This window comes from Psammomys obesus, unplaced genomic scaffold (genome assembly GCF_907164565.1).
Source record: "Psammomys obesus unplaced genomic scaffold, mPsaObe1.curated_primary_1811, whole genome shotgun sequence".
Classification (NCBI taxonomy): domain Eukaryota; kingdom Metazoa; phylum Chordata; class Mammalia; order Rodentia; family Muridae; genus Psammomys; species Psammomys obesus.
Genome location: NW_026593286.1, coordinates 35,045,345 through 35,069,219, shown reverse-complemented (window position 1 = coordinate 35,069,219; position 23,875 = coordinate 35,045,345). Strand labels below are relative to the sequence as shown.

At 38.1% G+C, this 23,875-nt stretch overlaps 1 protein-coding gene across 1 annotated transcript in view; it reads right to left on the bottom strand.

The window, feature by feature from the left end:
* Positions 1–23,875, bottom strand: part of Pgap1 (post-GPI attachment to proteins inositol deacylase 1) — a 73,591-nt gene that overhangs the window by 34,670 nt on the left and 15,046 nt on the right. The window contains exons 5-14 of the mRNA XM_055616581.1: positions 23,051–23,208; positions 19,151–19,203; positions 18,038–18,104; positions 16,908–17,013; positions 16,187–16,242; positions 14,623–14,706; positions 10,565–10,611; positions 9,283–9,334; positions 5,037–5,114; positions 1,898–1,973 (exon numbers count right to left, since the gene is read on the bottom strand). Coding sequence (XP_055472556.1) covers positions 1,898–1,973; positions 5,037–5,114; positions 9,283–9,334; positions 10,565–10,611; positions 14,623–14,706; positions 16,187–16,242; positions 16,908–17,013; positions 18,038–18,104; positions 19,151–19,203; positions 23,051–23,208 — 777 coding nt within the window. The remainder of the gene's footprint in view (positions 1–1,897; positions 1,974–5,036; positions 5,115–9,282; positions 9,335–10,564; positions 10,612–14,622; positions 14,707–16,186; positions 16,243–16,907; positions 17,014–18,037; positions 18,105–19,150; positions 19,204–23,050; positions 23,209–23,875) is intronic.

Below are 23,875 nucleotides of genomic sequence, written 5' to 3'. Positions count from 1 at the left end.
CAACCCTGTTAGCCTCAGCAGGCACCTACGTTCATATGCACATGCCCAGAAACAGATACACATGCATACAGATAATTAAAAAAAAAAAAAAAAAAGACTGTGTTGGACAAATTTGGTAAAGCAGGCTCTATAATCCTAGCCCTTAGGAGGCTGAAGTAGGTAGGAGAGTCACAAGTTTTAAGCCAGCCTGCCTAAGCTGCATAGCAAGCCATTATTAAAAAACAAGCAAGCAAACAAACAAATAACCTAGAAAATGTATATGAATGTAAGAGGTTAACATCAGAGAAAGTCTGGTAAAGGATATAAAGGAAGTCTGTACTCTTTTATAATGTTTTTATAGGTCTAAAATTCTTTCAAAATAAAACTTACAAGAACATTTGATTGGGGGATGGAAAGATGGCTTAGTGGTCAAGATTGGCTGCTCTTCCAAAGACCTGAGTCCAATCAATTCCCAATAACCACACAGTGGCTCACACCATCTGTAAGTCCAGTTCCAGGGGATCTAATGCCATCTTCTGGCCTCCATAGGCACTGCACATACACGGTACACATACATACATGCAGGCAAAACACCCCCACACATAAAAATAACATATAGTCATGAAACCTTCATAACACAAACAATTTAGACATCTGTGTGTCCATGACAGAACCAAGTGTATTTTTTTATTGATGAGCAGAAAATCACCATATGTTGAAGGCATAGCACAGAATCAGAAAGAGAAACAAATGAGGCTTGTATAATTAAAAAAATAAAGCTTGTTCTGTGAAAAGAACTATAAAATGGTCCAGTGTTAGTATAAATTTCACATAAGAAAATAATCCACATATGTAGAAAGACTTGGTTACTGCAAGTTTATATAATTATGAAAAAGTACAGAGGTACTTTGGAATGAGAATGGCCCCCATAGGCTCATGTGTTTGAATACTCTCTCCCCAGTGGCAAGAACAATTTGGGAAGGATTAGGAGGTGTGGCCTTGTGGCAGGAGGTGTGGCTGTTAGGATCAGTTTTGGCTCAGGTCCCTCAAGACCAAGTTCTCAGCACAAAGGAAGCTTATTTTCCCCAGAGGAACAGAAACAGGGAATTCAGAGACAGACAGGAGGTATAGGATGAGCAAGAAGGGGAACGGGGCAGGGAGAGGGAGGAGTGGTTATCTGTCCTGGAGGACAAAGGACTGTCTCTGAACAGAGGGAAAACAGACATGGGACAAAAGAAAACGCCGGTTTATAAAGGTTAAGGGGATAACCTGTGTTAGGATGAGGTTTTTAGTTTCAACTGGGTGATCCAAAGGGGGCTTTTGATTGCTGGATTTCAATACTTTGATAGCTGGGCCTTGGTGGTCAGCCTCAGGACAAGAAAGTGGCCAAATAAGTGAACAGACTTTGGTGGCATACTTTAGGAATGTAATCTAATGGCTTTTAGCAAGGCAGAGGGAATGAGAGAGAACAAGGCCCACCAGAGCCATTCTGGGTTAGAGTCCCTTCAATGGCCTAGTTGTAAGAGGTGTGGCCTTGCTGGAGGAGGTGTGGCCTTGTTGGAGGGGGTTTGGAGTTTGGGGTTTGAGTCTCTCTCTGCTTCCTACTTTGAGATTAAGCTGTGGCTCTCAGCTGTCCCAGCCTCCATGCCTTTGCTCTGCCATTATGTACTCTAGTTAGGTTCTTTCTTTTTAAGTTGCCTTGGTCATGTATTAGCACAGCAAGAGAAAAGGACCTGAGACACAGGCCCTTCTTTCACTCCTTGGAAGATGACCACTGGCCCAGTAGTCAGTGAGTGCCACTAAACACAGTTTGGTAAGAACTATATTCTAAATATGGCAATATTTAATATGCTATGACTAGCAAAGTAAACTGATACTCCTAAAAGCTATGCTTAAGCATCAAAAACAAAATACTTACCAAATGAAAAAAGATGAGTTACAGGAAGCTGTATGGATCTCGTTTCTTTCTTAAAGAATTCACAGTCTACAACAAACTGAAATATAAGCATTGATTTACTAGAAAATATAATATTTAACTTAGTGAAAATCTTGATGTTTGTGTGGAAAATAAATCTCAGCTTTGACAAGAGCACAACTGATTATTCTATAACTCGGGCAAGATTTCTTCAAGCAGATGCTATACCAGATAAGCATCTTCTTAATCAAATATATTAAATTATCTAAAGGTCATTTTCATAACAAATTCCCTGCAAAATGTAATTATAACATCAGGTGTTTTCAGAGGAAGTGTATTGAAGAGTGGATCAAAGCCCTGTGATGCAAAGGCAAGTTAAGTATAAGGACTTAGATAGCATGTCTCTGGGTGCTTTCCTACTCAAAAGGGAAATGTAACTTTGTTACTTATGATTTTTTATTGTCCTGTATTCTTTTAGGTGTCTATAATTTAATATGCTGTTTGTATGAGATTACTGTATCTCAGGCAGTTATTACAGAAAATGGGAAAAAAAAAGAGTTTTCACCTGTGAAAAAGTGTGGTTTTCACAAAAGGGAACTTAGAATGTGGCATGCCAATACAATTTTTATTTTGACAACACTTCCTTTTTAATAACATTTCCAGATATGTGTGGGAAACTGTTTTGCTGTCTGCAAAAAGAACAGTTTCTGAAAAGGCATGAAGATTTAAATAAATAAACATATTTAAATAAATAACCATCAAATTATTTTGGCCAGTAGAAGATGGAAAAAAAATAGATATAATGAATATAGTCCTCTCAAGAGGATGGAAGCCACAGGGTCCATCCCTGGCTTCCCCGACAACTCCTCCTCTGTGTCTCAGCTGTGCTATTCCTTTGCCACAGATGGACTCTCAATTATTAATGAAGTTGAAAAACAGGTGAGGGAGAATTCTATCAGGCTCGTGTGCTGCACGGACACTAAGTGCTTTGTTTTCATTCCTTCTCATGAGGCAAAGCAGAAACACGTCCATTGCAGAAAACCGCTATTCAAAGACTATTCATCATTTATTGAAAAGAATCATTTATGTTTTTACAAAGAGCTTTTTGGGTGAATCATGAGATAGTGAGGCAGTTTTTTTAAAAGCAATTTCAATCATTTTGTGTAAAGGTGTCTAAAATATTAGCATTTTTTATTTTATTGTTTTGAAACTTGGCTTTGCTGTCAGCTTTGCAATATGAAACAAATCTTTAACCAAGGAAGACAGAACCCAAAGGTCTCTAAGATATCTACAACCAGTCAGTTTCTGTGCTTGTAGCTTGTTTTCAATCACAGAAGTGCAGCTAATTCCACACTGTAGTAACCAAACCATAAAGTCTCAGTATCCTCAGCTTCTTGCACACAGCTTTCTGATGATGGGCTATGCACAGATGTGCAGAAATCAAAGATCCAAGTTATCATTCTAGTGAAAAAAAGAAGCAACAGCACAGACAGCAGTGCTATTTTCTGGAGAGGATTAACATATACCATGTATTTATTAGTCTAATACAATTATCTATTTGCAGAAAGGCTCATTGATTTCTTGGTGTAACCAGAAAAAGTCTCTTCAAGTTTCGGAAAGATGTCAGATTCATTCAAACCCAACTTACCTGACAGAAAAACCCTTAAAAAGAGCTTTTACTATTGAAGATGCTGAATTATCTCTCACTTGAGCTAAGCAAAACAAAAATGATGAATCCATTAAAGGCGCTTGTGAGACTCAGTCTTCAAGATAACTTGTAACAACTCCCCCTTATCCTTTCCATAATTTCTTCTAAATTTTCCTAATTATTTTAGTCACAAATCTCATCAACTTTCTCATTCAAAAAAATTTGAGTTTCATTTCTTTGTTTGCTTGTTTAATGTGGTATTCACTGCAGACTGGAGATGCAAAAAAAAAAAAAAGGTATGTGGCTGTTAATCTCAGAGTTCACAGTATGCTGATAACAATAAAGATATTAGCACATAGTTTAAAATGTAATCAGAATATTCCTCAGAGTTGTCAAAAGTGTCCTGTGATGAAGTTGACGTTTTCTGGAGGAGTGTGGGAAGGAAAACAAGCGGCACTTGGGCTGGATCCTGACGGGTAAGTCTGCTGGTCTCAATGGAGAGTGGAGGAGCACTGGGGCATCTCCCTCTACACAGTTCCTGCCCTGCAACTCTCCAGAATTCTAAACGTTTTATTCCTACTCCCACCTTGCTTAAAAAAAGGCCCTCAGCCCCCCTCAGGTGGTGCTTACTGCTGTTGCAGACCCTTCCTCTACCACAAACCAAACGGGTGATGCCAGCACTCCTTTCAGTGAAAACCTTTCAGCTTCCTCTTGCCTTCTGTTCACGATCTCAGCCAAGGATTCCACAGTACTGCCAAGGACAGTTTTCCCACCTTTCTGCCCATTATTCTCTATCTGGTGGCCATCCTTTCAGAATTATCTACTTACTGATTTCCATGCTTTTGTTTTATTTTGATTTGTATGAAGCAATTTTTGCAGCCATGTTACTGCTGAGTTTCCGGAAGGTATGCAGTACAAAGGGGGCTGAAATGTGAGCTTTTATTTTAACTAATTTAAAATTTAAATAGCCAAACATGGTAATTCGAAGCTTGGCAGAACTGATCTAGAATATTCTTCTTTCCCACAGAAGTTCTTAAATATTCCTTAAGGGCATTTCATTATCACCTCACTCATTCTGCATTCAGTGATATTATAGGTATTCATGTTCTTGCTATATTCTGACTTTAGTCTATGTTTTTAAAATCTACTCTTTCTCATTACTCTTGCTCTTTTCATTTTTCACCTTACACAACAGGATGAAAAATGACAGAGAGTCCTTCTTATATTTCCTATGAATTCCTGAAATATTGCACATAAAATGGGACCTAGCAAGTAACAGCTCTGGAACAAGTTCTCACGGAGAACAGAAGGGTCTGTGTTTATTCTGCTTAGTTCAAGATGAGTGGGCATTCTAGCGACTTAACATCAGGCTATCACCACACTGGCCATCATTTTAGATAAGCCTGTACCTATGCAGAAATCATAAAAAAAAAATTCACATGAGTATCCTCCAAGAATTCCAACAAAAAAAAAAACCCTTAAAACATCTGTTACCTTACTTCCATGGACAGATGGTACATAGACAACGATATGCGACAAGGATGGGTAGTCTTGAAGCCTTAACGTCAGAGACTGAAAGCAAAGGTCAAGATACAAAACCACTTTTATTTCTGATGCATATTAATGAATTACAAAAACTTATTTCTTAATGGGTTATCCGAAAAGTCATCTCTTAAAGCGCTCACATACTATGCATGAGGCCCTGAATTTAATGTTCAGCATATCCCCACACACCTCCATAAAAACACACACAGATCAAATTTATATGCATACTTACATTTCTAGGCCCATAATCCTATAAAGATATATTTGTAGTGACTACTGTTAAATATAAACAACCTAAAAATTTCCTTAAAATATCTCTTCAGATAAAACAAATGATGTCTGACATTAAAGTTATGATTTTATATAATTGTTTCCAAATGTGATGTGTTTCTCTTTGTAATTTGGGTGACTATTATAGAGAGCATTGAAGTATTATTTCTACACTTATGGTAGTAAACTTCAGAGAACATTCAAAAGTTGCTAAATGTGATAGGAAAGTTACAAATTCATCTCCAAGAATTCTGACTTAGCTGAAGTAGCAGTCACTGGCTTCATGAATGCCATGCAATAAAACATTTAGTGCATGTCAAAGAAACATAGCTATGCATTTCGTCAAATGAATAACTACGATTTCCATAAAAATTAAAACCAGATTTTATAGTCCATATTTGATGACTGGACAGGCAGGACACTAGCTTTTTTAATAATTGCCAAGATTCCAGAAACAGTTTTCAACCCAGTTTTATTTCTGGAAGTAGATGTAGACTGGGAAGAAGTATGTGTACATTAAGAAGTTTCAGCCTGCAGTGGAGCACACCTGTAATCCCAGCACTCAGGGAGACAGAGGCAGGCGATCTCTGTGAGTTCCAGGCCAGCCTGTTCTACAAAGCGAGTGCAGGACAGCCAAGGCTACACAGAGAAACTCTGTCTTGAAACCCGTCCCCCCCAAAAAAACGTTTCCACAGATACTTGTTTCCTTCACTCTTTTTCAGAAACCAATGTGGATACATGGAACGGAGGTGCAGAAGCTAAAACATTGAGAAAGTAGCTCTTTAATAGCCTGATCAAAAGCCCAACTAAGCAACAAAATCCTATGTCTTAATGGAAACCAGAGAATATTAAAGGTGCCTCATAAATTACAGCTCTAGGGAGCTGAGACCCGTCAAAGGGCAGCGAGCATGAGTACAGTTCAATTAGGAAGAACTGAGCTGTTCTATGTAGCAGTAAGCTCAAACAGCTACTAAACATGTGTTCTCAAGAATGCCAGCTTAGACTTTGTCATGTTTTACTGGAGTGTTCCACCTACTTATTAGCATACAGTCAGGCAGAGACAGCCCAGTGATGATTTTCACGGCATTACCTTTGTTTAGAATGGCATCAATATTCATACAAAACTACAAAATGTTTTCCCTTTATCATGTCATTACATTTATCTGTATGGCCACTGTGTGGAGAAAGGGTTACTTTGAAGTGGCTGCCTGGTTTGAATACATTACACTGTTCTAATTAAGAAAATGAACGTTACATTTGACAGTGATCCCTAAGACTACAATACTGGTCACATGGGGGTCACTAAGCAAGCAGTGTCAGCCTGAGACCTTTCAGAACATGTTTATTCAGGGAGAAAACTTAGTGGCTTTAGTCTGTATAAATATTTAAGAACTTCGTTAAGTCTCCGACAACATTGGCTTTTTGTTTGTTTTTTCCTTTAAACAAGCACTGTATACTTGCCTTGATGAGTTATTTATTTACTATTAACTTTTGATAACGGGGTTCCTGTACGAATCCTAAGCTGGCCTTGAACTTACCATGTAGCTCATCAAGCATGAGCCACCATACTTCATTCTATATCTTCATTTGTATGATTTAAAGAAAATTGTGCCACCTAAAATATCACTAACACTTTATATAAAAATTTTAAGTATAATGGGAAAGTTTGTTTGTGTTTAATATTATCTTAACAGACTTAAGACTGCAGAATACTGTAATGTTCTCTTCCAGAAATCACTATTAAAAAGCAGACAGTTAAAAAAAAAAAAAAAAAAAAGCAGATAGTTCTTTCAAAAACAAAAGTAAACCAAGAATAAATAAAACCACTGGACACCTCCCAGTATCGTCCAGCATAATAGTTTATTTAAATCTTCGGAATATTTCAGAAAAGATTACTATAGAACTTTTATATGTTTAAGAAAATATTCTGACATGATTACTCTGGCTTTTTACCCAAGGATTTTGTGTTTTCTTTGTTCCAACACATATCCACATGTCTACTCTCTTACAATCAATTGCTCTAAATTAAAACTTTCATCAAATTGTGGGTCACCTTAAGATTTTTCAATGATTCTTCTTTCCTTATAAATTAGTTAAAACTGAATGTTATAATAGTTAGATATAAAATGTTATCAATTAGTGGGCTTACTGTGATTTCTAATTCATTTTCAAAGCAAGTTTTTTTTTTCTAAATGTGTCCATTAAACTAGTATGTATGCAAAAAAAAAAAAAAAAAAAAGCAGACAGTTGGAACAGCTTGTTTCCCTACTATGCAGACATTTGAGTACTAAATTAAGAACAAAGGGGGACCTACAGTTTGGTAAACACATTTTTCTTTCTTTGTCGATTTATAAAAACAGTATTTACTTATGAAATTTATTTTTTTTTTGTGTGTGTGAGAAAAGTTCTAATTCTGCAGAGATGAGTCCCCACTGTACAGCCTGTGGCTTCAAAGCCTTCGTCATCTTCCTTGCCTCTGCTTCCTGAGCACTGAGTTACGGCTATACATTACACCTAGCTAAGAAATACATTTAAAATACAGGGCAGAGTATATGTTCTAAGGTCTCTAGTCATTTATTTCTTATGAAATTATAAAATGGATACAATCTCCTAGTTGGGAATTTAAGGGAATACTCACTGTATCTCAAGAGAATGAGACACAACTTTACAATTAGGATCAGTCCTAATACTTGCCTTTTTGCTTTTGCCTGGAAGATTAGGGAAGACCCAATGATGATTTTTTTTTTAAATGCTACTGAATAAAATTTGTTTTACAAATACAAATATTTGTTTCCCAAAAGAATATACACAAAGAGCAAACAAAGCAAGCAAAAAACAAAAACAAAGTTGTAGAAGTGACTATTCCTGATATTCTTCTTCTTTTAAAGTTGCTCTTTGTTAGTACAATTAACACAGATTGAATTGTTCATGCAAATTAACATCCCAGCTTCTCAGCAGACTGACGCAGGAGGATGACATATTCAAAGCCCACTAGGACTACATAGGGAACTCAAGGGCAGCATGTGTATTTAGTGAGACTGGTCCCATCACAAAAGCAAAGTTAAAGGCTGGGGCTATGACTTCAGTGGCAGAGAGGACATGACACGAGCTTAATCCCCTAGGACTGCCACCTCAATAAAGAAAACAGTATTAGTGAGAAAAAAAAAAAAACAAAAAACAAAAAAAACAGCCCAATTGGTATCAACAAGAGAAGACCAGCAGCACTAGTCAGAAAGCTTCCATTTCAAGTCCAAGTTCATCAGAAAAATATATTTTATTTTACAGTACTGATTTACTTGAAGACTGAAACCACCAAGCCCAGATGAGATTGTAAATTCTAATAAACACGATTTGGAAATTAGAATAGAAATTTTCATCATATTATAGACCTATTTTGTGTTTTCCACAGTAGATTTTGAGATTTTTTTAAAAAGACTTGCTAACTTTCCAGAGTTACTTGAAGAAATCACTAACAATTATTAGGCAAGTCCATGCTGTGATTTACCACCCTGCAGAACTAGCTATGAGTTACTCAATTGCTTGACCACAGTGTGACATAAACTAGGAAGTTACTCAGCATCTCTTTGAAACAGCGCCTCCCTACTGCAAGGCTCTTCCTACCAAAATGACTTCTCAACACAATACATTAGCCAACTTATATTTAAGATAAACCACGTTAGCATATCCTCAAACTGAATTTTAAAATTATATCTGGCTCTGTGAATGTGATGCTGGAACAAATTCAGAAAGTTGTCAACTCACGGTTTTAATCTCTGAATGTAAACAAAACGCAGCTGATCATTCGCTTTTCCTCATCATACATTTCTAGAGAATACACTTCTAAGACTCGGCTAAAGAGCACACTCTAACATGTCCACCCGCTGAATTCTCTACCTAAATATAAAATTCTGATGTAATCGTTTACCTTAATCGTTGGCAACAGTTCAGCTTTCCATGATAAATCAACCCCTTGCTGGCTTTGAAATAAATACGAAGACACAGTTAGAGGACAAACGGTCAAGCATTGTACTTTACAAATAAATTCCAGAATAAGAAGACAAGAGCTGCAGCCCTGTACCTGCGAGGCTGCACGGTTACAGTGGGTGTATAGTCTAATGGATATATCCACAGAGCGCCCTTGGTGAGGAAAACAAACAAACGGTTGCTTTTCCTTACCATTGCTTAGTTAGATGTATGAATAGAAATGTCCCTTTCTTTTCATTTGAGATGAATCAGTGGGAAAAACACTGCAGCACAGAGCTGACAACTGAGTCCAGAGCAACAGAGGAGAGCCAACCCCACAGATGTGCTTTGATGCTCACACTTATACCATAGCGTGTACTCATGCATGCACACACATGAAAGAGTACACACACTCACTCACATGCACACGGAGCACACATGTATACACACACAAATGCACACAGACATGCACACAGAGCATACACACATACACGACCCACCTCACACAGAGCACATATACACAGTGCATGCACACATACAGAGCACACACATGTACAGAGCACACAGCATGCACACAAAGCACACATGCACATATAGAGCACATGTACACACATACAGAGCACATACATGCACACAGAGCACACATGCACTTACAGAGAGCACATGCGCTCACACAGAGTACATGCACACAGAGAACACACATGCACATACACAGAGATGCATGCTTGTACACACATGCACTCACACAGAGTACATGCACACAGAGCACACACATGAACACAGAGATGCATGCATGTACACACACATGCACACATACACTCATACACAGAGCACACACACTCACACACATGCACATAGAGCATATATGCACACATATGTACATGCACACGTTTATGCGTGCACTTAAATGGACATGCACAACACATGTGCCCACAAATAATTAAAATTTTAAATATAAAAATTAAAATTTAAACAGCAGCAAAACAAATATATGAGCACATAAAGCTCTTCTCGTCACGTATTGTGGTTCATGTCTGTATCTCAGGGCTGGGAGGCTGATGTGGAAGAATAACAGAGAGTTCCAGGCCAGCCTGGGCTACACTGTAAGTGCCAGGCCAGCCTGGGCTACAGAAGAGGACCTGATCTCAAAACAAAAACAAAAACAAAAAAAACCCTATTATATAGCTATTCTGAAAGTTTAATTTCTAAGCATTGTTTGTGTTAAGAAAAACGAAGAGACTTACCACATGGAAGTGCTGTTTATACAGCCAAAAATCCAACTATTTGTGTCCTGTTGGTTAATAACAGAAAACAATGATGTAAAACAAGCATTTCTGATGCTTTCCTGTTCTGTCTGGTAACAGCCACAGAAATAATACATCGATGGTTAACTTTACCATCTGCATTCTCATCTGACTACCAGGACACAACTCCTACATCACCAGGGATGTGTTTAGTCTGAAGCCCAACTGCACGGCCTGGAGACTGCAGGCAGCCACTGCTTCCTCAGCACAGAATTAGATGCTGCAGAAAGAACTACTTTAATTTTTTTTTTTTTAAACAAAGTATCCTACATTTAGCTTTGGTTATTTAAAGAGCACCACCTGAGATTTTTACTCCAACTTCTATGGAAGCAAAAGTGATATCCAAGATCTGATGTTACTGAAATCCCACCAGAGTGTAGGGCGATGTGGAGTGCCATCAAGACAACTCTATAAGTTGCCTTAGAATCACAGATAAAACAATGAAGAAATCAGTCCTTCCATCTAACCAAATGTTTATAAAGTCCATTCTCAACCCCAAAACGTTAAGGTCTCAGAGAAAATGGTGAGTCAGGCAGTCAGTCTCTGATTTCATGGAGCTTAAATAAAAGATGACATTCTTTAAACAATTAAGTATGTCTCTCTCTCACTGTAGGCATCTCAGTAGTGTTGATTCCCAGAATAACAATGAGACATTATGAAGCAGGAGGACAGGACAGAGCTACAAATTAGCATGGTTACTCAAATAAGCTCACAACCCCAGCACTTGGAAGTGAAGAATAAATGAAATAATCGCAGAATGCTGGTAATTGTTAAAAATGTGTATTGGTTATCATATTTTCTCTCTACTTTTATATAGGCTTAAAAGAATTACAATAAAAACTGCAAAGCAAAATTTTAACTTCACACATTATCTTTTTTATATATATACTTTTTAAATTTATTTATTTATTACAATTTATTTACTTTGTATCCTGGCTGTAGGCCCCTCTCTAGTCTCCTCCTGGCCGCACTTTTCCTCCCTCTTCTCCCCCTATGCCCCTCCCCTAGTCCATTGATAATGGAGGTCTTCCTCCCCTTCCATCTGACCCTAGCCTATCAGATCTCATCAGGACTGACTGTAGCATCTTCCTCTGTGGCCTGGTAAGGCTGCTGACAACCCCCCCTCCCAGGAAGCAGGTCACTCCAGCTCTTCACACATTATCTTATGTTAATTAATACTCACTGTCTTAGTTACTGTTGTTCTTGTAACAAGACACAATGACCAAGGCCACTTATAGAAGAAAGCACTTAATTTGGGGCTCACAGTTCCAGAGGGTCAGAGTCCAGGGCCATCACAGAGGGACCATGGCAACAGCAGGCAGACATGATGCTGGAGCAGCAGCCAAGAGCTCACATCTCCACCCACAAGCCCATGCAGAGTGCTAACTGGAAATGGTGTGGGCTTTTGAAACCTCAAAGTTCACCTGGTGACATATATCCTCCAACGAGGTCACACCTCCTAATCCTTCCCAAACAGTTCTACCAACTCGGGACTGAGTATTCAAATATTTGAGTCTATAGGGGCCATTCTAATTTAAACTAGCACATCCACAGACATTAAATGCATGATCTGCATTTGACAAGCATTTTTCTCAATATAATTTTGATTTGCTATGGTCTAAATATGAACCATTCCCCATATGCTTATGTTTCAGATCCTGTTTCCCAGGCTGTGGAATCTTAGGAGTAAGGCTTAACTGGAAGAAGTGGGTGGCACTGAGTGTTACAGGTCCACACCATTCCTCATTCCTAACCTGTTGAGATGTCAGGTGTCCCAGCTGCACTTTCTGCTGCTGTAAACTGCCTCACCTTCCCTGCCATGATGGATGGTGCCTACTTAAACCACAGGAAAAGTAAACTCTTTTTTTATAATTTTTATTTTTTTATATTAATCATAGGTTATTTACTTTGTACTACAGCCAAGGTCCCTCCCTCATTCCCTCCCAATCTTACCCTCCCTCATCTCCTCCCTGTCCCTTTCCAAGTCCACTGATAGGTGAGGTCCTCCTCCCCTTCCATCTGACCCTAGCTTATCAAGTATCTTCAGGACTGGCTGCAATGTCCTTCTCTGTGGCCTAGCAAGGCTGCTCCTCCCTGGGGTGTGGGGGGATTGTAAAATAAGCTAGTCACAGAGTTCATGTCAGAGACAGTCCCTGTTCCCCTTACTAGGATACCTACTTGGATACTGAGCTACCATGGGCTACATCTGAGCAGGGGTTCTAGATTATATCCACACCTGGTCCTTGGTTGGAATATCAGTCTCATAAAAGACCCATGTGTCCTGATATTTTCCATGCATTTTATCACAGTGAAAATGAAGGTAATGAACACACCTCCTAGTCTGAAATTTAGCATTACATTATTAATGCATATGCTGGAATATCATTCTCTGGAGAAGATTCTCTCACGATCAACTGCCTATCCTGATTTTAGGCTGTGTCATGTTGACAGCTAAGAAAATAAAAAGCTAGTAATTCCACTAAAATGTCAAATTCTTTTAGAATCATGCCCACAGTGGCTGCCAACCACCTTTTCTTAAAGACTGTACTAAATGTGACATATCAGATGGTAACACCCTCTGGCTCTGAGTTCTATATACATGTGATACATGTATATACATGTTTACATGTGATCTCATCTACTCAAGAGCCTGGGCACAATGTTGAAAGGCTAACCTGGGCTACATTCAAGACTTAGCCTCAAACAAATAATGCAAATAACAAAAACTTAACAGATAAAGAATTAAGTTATGAAAGATGAAAATATAATGTAAAGAAACCTGAGCTTGGAATGGTGGTATACATCTTTTAATCCCAGCACTTGAGAGTGTAGTGAGAATTTTGGTTTCTTTAAAAACCCAGTTATGTTACAGGAATATGTTTTTGTTTCAGTCCCAGGTGTGGGATATGGGGCTGCTTCAGGTTGTCCATAGCAGCTAACTGTGATTTGTTTCATGCTCTGGCAGGGGCATGATTTTGCCAGCTGAGGATGGTTTACATTTGGAATTCTGGGGACTCTTCAGAGGGTATAAATGCCAGGGCTATCCCGGAAGAAGCAGCAGCTGCTGCTCCCCCTGCTGCTACTGTTGTTGCCAGTTGGACACCTCCTGTAAATCAAACTTGCCCCCCAGGAATTCAATGCCTGTAATCAGCAGGAAGTAGTCTAATGAGATCAACATCCCCTTTCCCTTCTAACATTTCTCTCCTACATAGTGTTAGGGGGTTGGAAAAGGATTGTGGGAGAGAAGGGTGGTAGGAAAAAGAACCCAATAACGTGGCCAAAAGTCCAGTTAACTGGGAGACAGAAGCAAGTGGATCTCTGAGTTCAAGGCTAGCCTGGTCCTCACAGAGAGCACTCCGGGCCCTATCTTTAAAAAAAGAAGGAAAAAAAAAAAAAAACCCAAAATATACCAAAAGCCAAAATTTGGAACAGAGAAAAAAGACACCAACATTTTTTAAAAAAGAAAATTTCACAAATTTGCACACCATCCTTGCACAAGACCCATGCTAGTCTGGTGTATACGGGAGCAACTTAGTGTGCGTGTATCTAACAGGTATTTGCTAAAAACAAACAAGCATTGTTTCGATAGTGTAAGCCTGTATTGTAGTCACTCTACTGTCCTAAAGAACATCTGGATAAAAGTACCTGCATTCTCGTATCTGATCGAACAGTAAAACAGAGTTAATTTCCTAAAACTCCATTAGGACAGCTTTGCCAACTATACTTATTTTTTAAAAACTGACAAAAGTTTAGAATTCAATTTCTCATACCAAGTACAATAAATCCAAGGTGGAAGAACAGGATGGAAGATTTAATACAATAATATCAGTTATAAATAAACTGCACTTAATAGTTCTCAGTCAAAACACTGTTCAAAACAAATGTTTCCAATTGATTAAACATATGATAGTTATAGCTAGTCCCATTACAGCATTGTAGAAACTAAAAGAATAAACAACAGCTTTTCAAATTTAAATAAGATGTGCCAATCATCTTACCAGCATGGTGCTCTGACAATAGGCGTGAGTGTAGATCTTTCTATGATTTGCAAGAGGAAATGTAAAATATATCTTATCTGATTCCTAAAAACAAAAAAAAAAAGAGAGAAAAAAAGAATTTAACTATAAAAAGTTAATTTCATCATTCAAATATCATGGTGACAAAAATAAATGTTATATTGTTGCTGTTACTGAGAACCAGCTGGCTAAGATCGGGGGTAAAAGATAAAGAGGTAAAAGAGACTGAGGCTCTGTAGCAGGACCATCCTAGAAGCATCAGCATTTGCACATTTGTGCATTTGAGTGATGATTTACCTTTTTGTACTGGTTTTGTTTTGTTTTTTGATACAGGGTTTCACAGTATAGCAATGGCTGGTCCAGAACTAGCCTTGTAGATCAGGCTAGCCTCAAATTTTCAGCAATCCTCCTGCCTCTGCATCCCAAGTGCTGGGATTAAAGGTGTGGTGTGCACCACTATGCATGGCTGCTATATTTGAACTTTCAATCACTCTGGCTACTGAAAAGGTCCTATAAATGACAACCTAGTAACCTAAAGGTGAATTAGGATTTACAGGTACCATTTCCTAAATAAAACAATTCCTTAAATAAATAGCAAATTTAGGCACTGGAATTGAACTATTTTGTCACTCATTCAGTGTGTCACTTGTTTGGAGAATGAGGACACTAACAGAAATGACTAAGCAGCTGTATTTAGAAGACTAAGGAGCCAAACTTAAAATGGCTTCAACTTGCCAGGCAAGGAACAACTTCAGACTCAATGAACTGAAAGGATGCAAACATTCATATGCAAGAATTAACAACAGTCACTCCTAAGGAATGCAAACAAGCCAGCTCACTATTCTACCAGCCAGTACATACATGGTAAACAGACAAACAAAAGTCAAGCATTCATAATTCTTTCCTTTGGGATTAGTCTTACTTTTGACAAATTTAGTAGATAAGGGGAAATTATTCTGTGCAGTATCCTAATCAATAAATGAAAGAATAAAAGAGAAACAGAATATTATCATTTCTGTATCCTCCTAAACTAATTACTTCAGGCATTCCCTACCAACTGTTCATATATCAAGAAGAGAGCCTAGGAAAAGAAAATAAACAGTAAAGACTTGAATCTATCAAGCATTTAGATCCAATTACTAAACCATAGGAAGAGCTGGCAAAAGAATATACTGAATGACCACAAAACTGGAACCAGAAAAACCAACCCAGCATGCAATTCCATCATAAAAAAGTGACTGATATTTTGTCAATAAATTGCAAGGAAAATAAAAGAGTGGAAAATATTCTAAAGAGGAGTACCAGAAGATCTACCAACAGTGCTGCATGGACCTCACTTGGATCCTTAAGTAAATAAATTGAACAACATAGAAAAAGGTTCAAATTTATGATAAAACAGGTAAATTGAAGATATACAATATTTATTATTAAGGTATTCTTAGCAACTCGTAGAAAAATTAGATACGGTTTGTTGTTAAAAGTTCCTAACTTTTAAAGATGAATATGAGAATAAGTTTGGACAAAAACACACTAATAGAATACTTACATTATAAGCCACATAGGACCATCTGGACACTTTTACTGGAACCCACATAGATGTCCCTTAATGTGAAGGAAATTAATTTATTTGCCTTGTTTTGTTTCCATATTATAAATTTTCTTTCTTTTTTGAATTCTGATAAATACTTATTAACAATACCAAGCAAGTGGTTCCCCATCACTGGCTAATTTAAAAGATAAAATCCAGATACACACTCTCTGTGCTTAAGATCAACCAGTGTTCATATCAGGTGAAGAACTGCAAATCTACTCAGTGTCTTTAACTTAATGGAATTCTGAATAGAAGGAAATGAGTAAAATGGTATATGCTTACGTTGAAATTCATCAAGCAAATGATCTGCTAGTAACTCAAGAGAATGTTGAAGCCTAAGTGGCGCTGAGAAACAAGGGTGTTATAAATAATACGGCTCTCTGTTTTGGTGACTATCAGGAAAAATGAGTGGGTACCTAACTCCAAAACTTTTCTACATAGCAAGCTTTTTCCATCACAAAACTTTTATCAGTATCTTACAATCTGCTTTTCTACTTTACCCTTCCAAACCAAGAACTTGTTAGCACCATGAAAGGGAAATCGGTGGATAATAAAACCATAATACTTGAAGTATCCCAGTTTCCCACTAGTCCCAAATACTGACAATGATGCACTAATAACAGATTTATCAAAAACAACAATGAAAAATTCTACTTTAAAGGTCACTACCACAAACCTGTTAGGTCAGAAATTATGGACGGATTTTCCTCAAACTGTTTAGCTGGGTGTCTTATAAAATGATGGTTCAAAACAGACAACTTCTTCTTAGAGTTCTGAGTTATCTAGAAGGAACATTAATATAGTTAGATTACTTACATCGTGACAATCTGATGAAGCATTACCTTGAGTAACAGTCAACATTTACTCTTTGAACCAGGCACTGTTCTAAAACAATGCGCTATTAACACTGGTCCTCACAAAAACTCTAAGAGATAGTATTTATCTGCCTTTGATGGAAGAACTAAGGCACAGAGAAATAATCTGTCTAAAGTCACATAACTATGAAGTTTTGGGGCTATAACAAAAGTAGACTTCCTGAAAAAAAAAAAAATGTTTTCCCCAGGAGGGGGGGGGAGGAAGAAGCCAGATCCACAGCTGTGTGTCGGGACAATTCCCGTGGAACAGAGATGACCTGGGGGCAGACAGGTTAGGATGAGGAACACCAGCTTCATCCCAGAAGCTAATGAGCACATGTCTCCTCATTATGCTGAAAGCATCCCAGCACAACCATCCAGCAGCCGTTAAGAGAGTGATAGAAGAGTAACATGGTGTTCTGTACAGGGTATGCCTGAAGAATTGGTACCATGAGAGCTCATTACAGACCCGGCTCAAGCTGTGGCAGGAGACAGGCAAATCTCTGGTGAGTGTGAGTCACTGAATGACTGCCTACATTTTGATCTTATCAATATGCTAAAGAAAACTTTAAAAACATGATTCAAGAGTACCTAATAAGACAGATTATGATGATCATAATATGTTACTAAGAAAAAATGATTAGTCTATAATAAGTATTTTTCTTGAATTAAAAGTAAGGGCTGGAGAGATATGTATTAAACTTCTGAACTGTGCAGAAAAAGAATGGAGGGAAGAGTTAAAGAACCCCTTTGCTCTTTAATTTCACTGCTTCCTGAATTAATGGTTTATATATTACAACAGAAAACAACAAAGATAATTCCATTTCAGAACTAATTTACATTGATACAAGGTAAATTTCTATTGGTGTCCATATTAAAATGATTAAATCTACAAGTGCTAATACAAGATTTTACATTGCTAACACAAGCTTTTAGTTTAAAAAATGCATACTTGTTTGGTATGGGCATCAATGAGATCAAAGAATGCTCGGATTGTGGTCAACTGCAATTGTTTGCACCTAAAAGATGAAGGAAGTGTTACAGATAAAATTTTCGTAAGACACATACTTATTTTTTCAATTTAAAATTGTTACTAATGTGGCAACATAACAAAAATAAAATGTTAAAAATGATCATATTTTCTTTTTTTTTTTTTACTCTTTGAAAACTTCATGTCTTGACTATATCTAACCCTTGCATCTTCCCCAGTTCTCCCCACATCTCCCACATAGCATCTCCTTCCAAACTTCATGTCCTCTTAAATCTAACTCATCTTTTAACTCATTAAATCCAGTAGTCCCACCCATACATGTGTGTGTGATAATCCATAAGGGAATGGGGACGCCACCAGTCACCATAACCTCCCCAAAGTGACTCTCACACCCCCAGATGCCACCAACTGTTAGTTTTGATTCAAATATGTACAATTCTATTAGCAAATGGGGTATATTACATTCCTTTAATGATGTACACCTAAAGGTTTTTCAAAAAAAATCATTCTTATTAAGTGTCTATATTAAGGTTGAAACCTATACATTCAGAGCAAATTAATTCTGGGCATGTAACAACAGAAGAGCCTTTCTGATGCCCATGTAACCTCCAGCTCCAGGCACACATCATGTCTGCTTCACCCTGCGTGCCTGCACTGTATGCATCTCAAAGGCACTGTGGCTTGTGCAGGCAGAGGAAGGACAAAGAGGATCTTAAAGCCAGAGAACAAGGAGCTAGTCACCGGAGTCTTCCCTCTTCTTGATCCATATGTGATCTTTTACGCTTCTGCTTATGTTAGGTATAGCTCTAGTTTCTAATTGGTTTCCCATTGTCACTCCCTAGCAGCCATACTGCATTAACTATATCAGAATGATTGGCTGGGGGCTCTGAAAGTCCTCTCCCGGCAGGACTGGCTCTGCCCAGCTTTGACAAACCCTAAAATTTAGTATTTGATGCTGGTGCCATTCAGAGTGATCTACTTTCTTCAGACGATGTTACAGGTTGTGAACGAAACCATGGTCAAGCCAGTGGGAAACACAGACATAACAAATCACAAGCATAAGTGATGTCTTACCACACAATGGAGAGGTGGTCTGTTGAGACCCAGGTCTTCGGCACTGCTGAACTCTAAAAGAAAAAAAAAAAGAATTAAATTCAAGCACATTTACTATTTGCTGGATTTTTCATAGACTAATATTTAGAAATACATAACATTAACTTCACTATATAGTATGATTCTTTAATTAAAGTGATTTACTTTTACAAAAGATGATCCTGTTATATTATTTTCTGCATTACATACCTTTCTAATGTCATTTCTGGTTCTCAAGCTTTAAAAATGAACATAAGTCTCAGCGTCTGCTTTGATAGTCTGCAGGGCTGAGCCTTTTGGCCAACTGTTGGGCAGAGTGCATGGACTCTTATGTAAGAAGTGGGAAATAGTAAGATCTGGAGAGGACAGGAACTCCACAAGGAGAGCAACAGAACCAGAAAATTTGAACACAGGGGTCTTCCCAGAGACTCATACTCCAACCAAGGTCCACGCATGGAGATAACCTAGAACCCCTGCGCAGATGTAGTCCATGGCAGTTTAGTGTCTAAGTGGGTTCCATAGTAATGGGAACAGGGACTGCCTCTGACATGAACTGATTGGCCTGCTCTTTGATCATCTCCCCCTGAGGGGGAAGCAGCATTACCAGGCCACAAAAGATGACAATGCAGCTACTCCTGATGAGATCTGTTAGACTAAGATCAGAAGGAATGAGTGGAGGACCTCCCCTATCAGTGGACTTGGGGAGGGGCATGTGTGAAGAAGGGGGAGGGAGGGTGGGACTGAGAGGGAAGAAGGGAGGGACTTATAGGGGGATACAAAGTGAATAAAGTATAATTAATAAAAGTTAAAAAAATAAAAAATAATAAAAAAATAAAAATGAACATAACCACAGATCATATGCTGAAGTTTAATATCTAACATGTTAAAAAGTTGACCTTAACATTCCTTTAACAAGGAATCTTGTTAAAAATCTTATTAACTATGAAATCTTCCTTACATAAAGTTTTTTTTACTTTTACATAAATGTAAACTTTCAGATAGATATTTCAGGATTTTAGTTTTGAGTAAGCTACTTGAGTTCCAAGGTGATTTTATAGCATGAGTGCGTCTGACAAATATTTATTAGCATATATTAACCGTGTAAAGTGAGAAGTTTGATTATGAGATTTCTACACACTGGCATAATATATATTGATCATTTCCATGCTCCATAACTCTTATTCTCCCTACCCCTTTTATTTATAAATTTATAAGTACTTTATATACTTGGGAACTACTGTTGATAAATTACTAAAAAATTTGACAATCAGAGTTCTCTATGGTTCTAAGATTTTATCAGCTACTGAGCAGAATAACAGCTCAACTACTATTAGGCAGCATTTACCATTATCAAGAATATAGAAGTGCTTTATTTTTGTTGACTTGATAAAGGCAACACCAACACTACCCCTCCCCTCCTCTAAAGCTCAGAGAACACTGCAGAAGAAGAGCAGGAGGAACACAGGAGCCCCACTACACAGAGAGCAGCTGTGAAAAGCCATCTTCTAGGCAGGACACAGCCACTGCAAGCATGACCTTACGTCAGCGATGCTTACTGACACGGAGCCTGTACAAAGAACAGCCCTGTCAACCGTCAGTTATGGACAGAGTTGCTACTCATAAGGCCCTACCGTGACTGCTGAACTATTGGCTACCGACAGATTCTGGGCAATTGTGTACCTACAGGCTCCAATGGATAGATCATGGTCACACAAATAGCCCTCATCAAATTAAGTAGGTCACAAACCAATACAAACAGATATAAATATGGGCTAGAGATTTATAGGGAAGAAAGATGTTGGTAGGGGTAAGAGGGAGATTTAAAAGGGTGGGGGAGTAATTAGAATACATTATATTATTTTATGAAATTGTCAGATAGCAAATTTAATTAATAAAAATAAATATACTTTATAAGGGTAATTGCTCATGAAACGGTTAACTGTTCATTAAAATTCACTCATCCTTTGTAACAAATAGCACAGTTAAATCCTTTGGCCTCTCTTACTTTAAGAACTATCCACATTTCCTCTTATGGTGAGTGAGCAAAAGTAATAGGTGCCTTTTCATCCCTTGTGCTCATCCCAATTCTGATTCCTCTTTTTCACTGATTGAACTAATAATGATTAGAAAGATCTTGGAAGTAAAGTATTCCAGATGGGGAGACTGCCATCAGCCAAGGTCCCTAAATCAGAATCACCCACCAACCTACACAGTAAAGCTCCATTTGTATTTAAGATACTATTACCTATAAGAGATTATATTATAACAATTTAACAATCCATGCTACAAGCACAATTATGATCTTAAACGCTTATCATTTTTCTAGTCTCAATTAATACAAATATAATTCAATTGCTGAGATAAACATTGAAAAACCATTACTTCTTAATTGACTTCTATAACATACATATAAACAGGTGAAAAAATTGCATAGTATTTGAGAGTTAAAAATAAGAGTCAAGCTATACAATAGACAACTGTGGGGAAATTCTGTGAGGAAAATATTTTCATCCTAGACACAGAAATACTGACTACAACACATTATCAAATGCATGAGAGAAGACAAGGAAACACATTCGTGCTTTCCTGTGTGCATGTGGGACCAGACAGGCAATGCTCTTTAGAAGACAAGTGAGAGTGTGCAGGCTGCTGACCTCACACTGCAGGCTGAGGGTGGCAAGAAAGCTCTGCCTGATTTCATAAGACTTCACTGCGTTTACTGAAGAGTGAGGCTGGGTGCTTTCAAGGACTTTCATCAAATATCTAAAATAGTTAGCACCAAAACCGAGATTCATACCACTAATGACGATGTCTGAGAGAACCATTAATTTAGTAAGAAAGCTCTGCTGGCCGTATCCTAAATTAGAACAAAATGCTAATGTTAGAACTGCATAGCAATTTCTCCTCTGCATAAGGCAAGGGCTGATTAAGTGACTAACTAATGGCTGAGCAGCAGGGCAACAGCACATAAGTTACACAGAAGAACAACTTAGAAACTGTCTCTGTCTCACCAAAGCACAGGTGGACCACACTCTAGAGGGTTGTGCCTTCGAAGTCAAGATCTTAACGGATGATGTCACGGGTAATTATACAAGGAGCTCTAAAGGAAACTTGAGCTCACTTTACCCAGGCTACTTATCCTAACTAAAGATCAAATACTCAGCGTTCTGGCAGAGAAGGGAAATTGGCAATCAGCAAGTTAATCAGGATTTTGTCTGCACTTAAACTATCAAGAAGAAATATTTTATTTAGAAATTGTTAAATCTCAAAGTGTTCAGGAGGATGGGGTGTTTCTGACATTCTATTAATGTATATACTCTCACACTCAGATGTAACAAGAGCCTCTTGTGTTTAGTCCATACTTTCTTATACTTACACCTCTAATAGATGTATAGGTTCTTATTTTGGATCAGACTACTATTTTAAGGTTTCTAACATCCTTTTTACTTGCTCTGGCATAAGCATCCATGCTTCTGCCTTCTCTTCTACCTCACAAGAATGATGTTCCACACACCACAACAAAGAAGCCCTTGAATTCCCCCAAAGAACATACAGACTCTGCTAAGGAGCTGCAGACATTAGTGGTGCTAGTTTCATGAGACACACTGTGATCAATCCCATCAGACTGTAGACATTAAACATGTAATTTTGTATATGAATTACCCCCAATAAAGAGGTCTCCAAACATTCATCTTCCTTCAAGTTCTCTCGTGTGCATGTGTGTACGCACACAGACGTACACACACACGCACGCGCACGCGCACACAACACTCCACTCCTCTCATCAATTCAGCGCTCACTTACGAGTGGGTAGACCCTATTTCCCTTCTGCTGTCCCACTGTGCCTAATACGATACTATGTAGAATCTTTAAGATAATTACCACAACAGATAAGGCGCTGGTATGGTGGCTTAATTTTGGTAGAAAAGTCAGTCCTGAACGAACTTGGTAATCCCGGAATCCTCCAGCTACAGAAAGCGTGGTCAAATTTATGTGCCGAGCATTTAAAATCCAATAGTTGTTTACAGTCATATAAAACTCTGGAAGGAAATAAAAAAAAAGAAACTCTGGAAAATAAGCCATTTCATGCATCCCTACTTTAATACTAATATTTATCTGTATTTTTTGCTTAAGCTATTTGGCCTATAAATAATGCTACTCACATTTCCCTATTTTGATAAATTTGCATATATTCCTACATTTGCAATAAGTTAGAGTAAAAATACTGAGTTACTAAAGATGTCAGTTAAGAAAAAGGTCAAACTGTACCAACTCTCATTAAGTTCACATGCAAACACATCTCTGTACCTATCAAGAGTGAGACATAGCCCATGGTAGCTCAGTATCCAAGTGGGTTCCCTAGTAACGGGGACAGGAACTGTTTCTGACATGACATGAACTCATGAGCTTCCCCTCCCCCTGAGGGAGGAGCAGCCTTGCTAAGCCACAGATAAGGTCACTGCAACCATCCTGAAGATACCTGATAAGCTAGGGCCAGATGGAAGGAGAGGAGGTCCTCCCCTCTCAGTGAACTCGGAAGGGGGCGGGGAGGGAGGGGAGGATTGGGAGGGAAGGAGGGAGTGGGCTACAGCTGGGATACAAGTGAATGTATAAAATTATTTAAAAATAAAATAAAATAAAAAGAATGATATTTCACACACCAAAACCAAGAAACCCTTACATTCTTCCAAAGAATGTACCAACTTT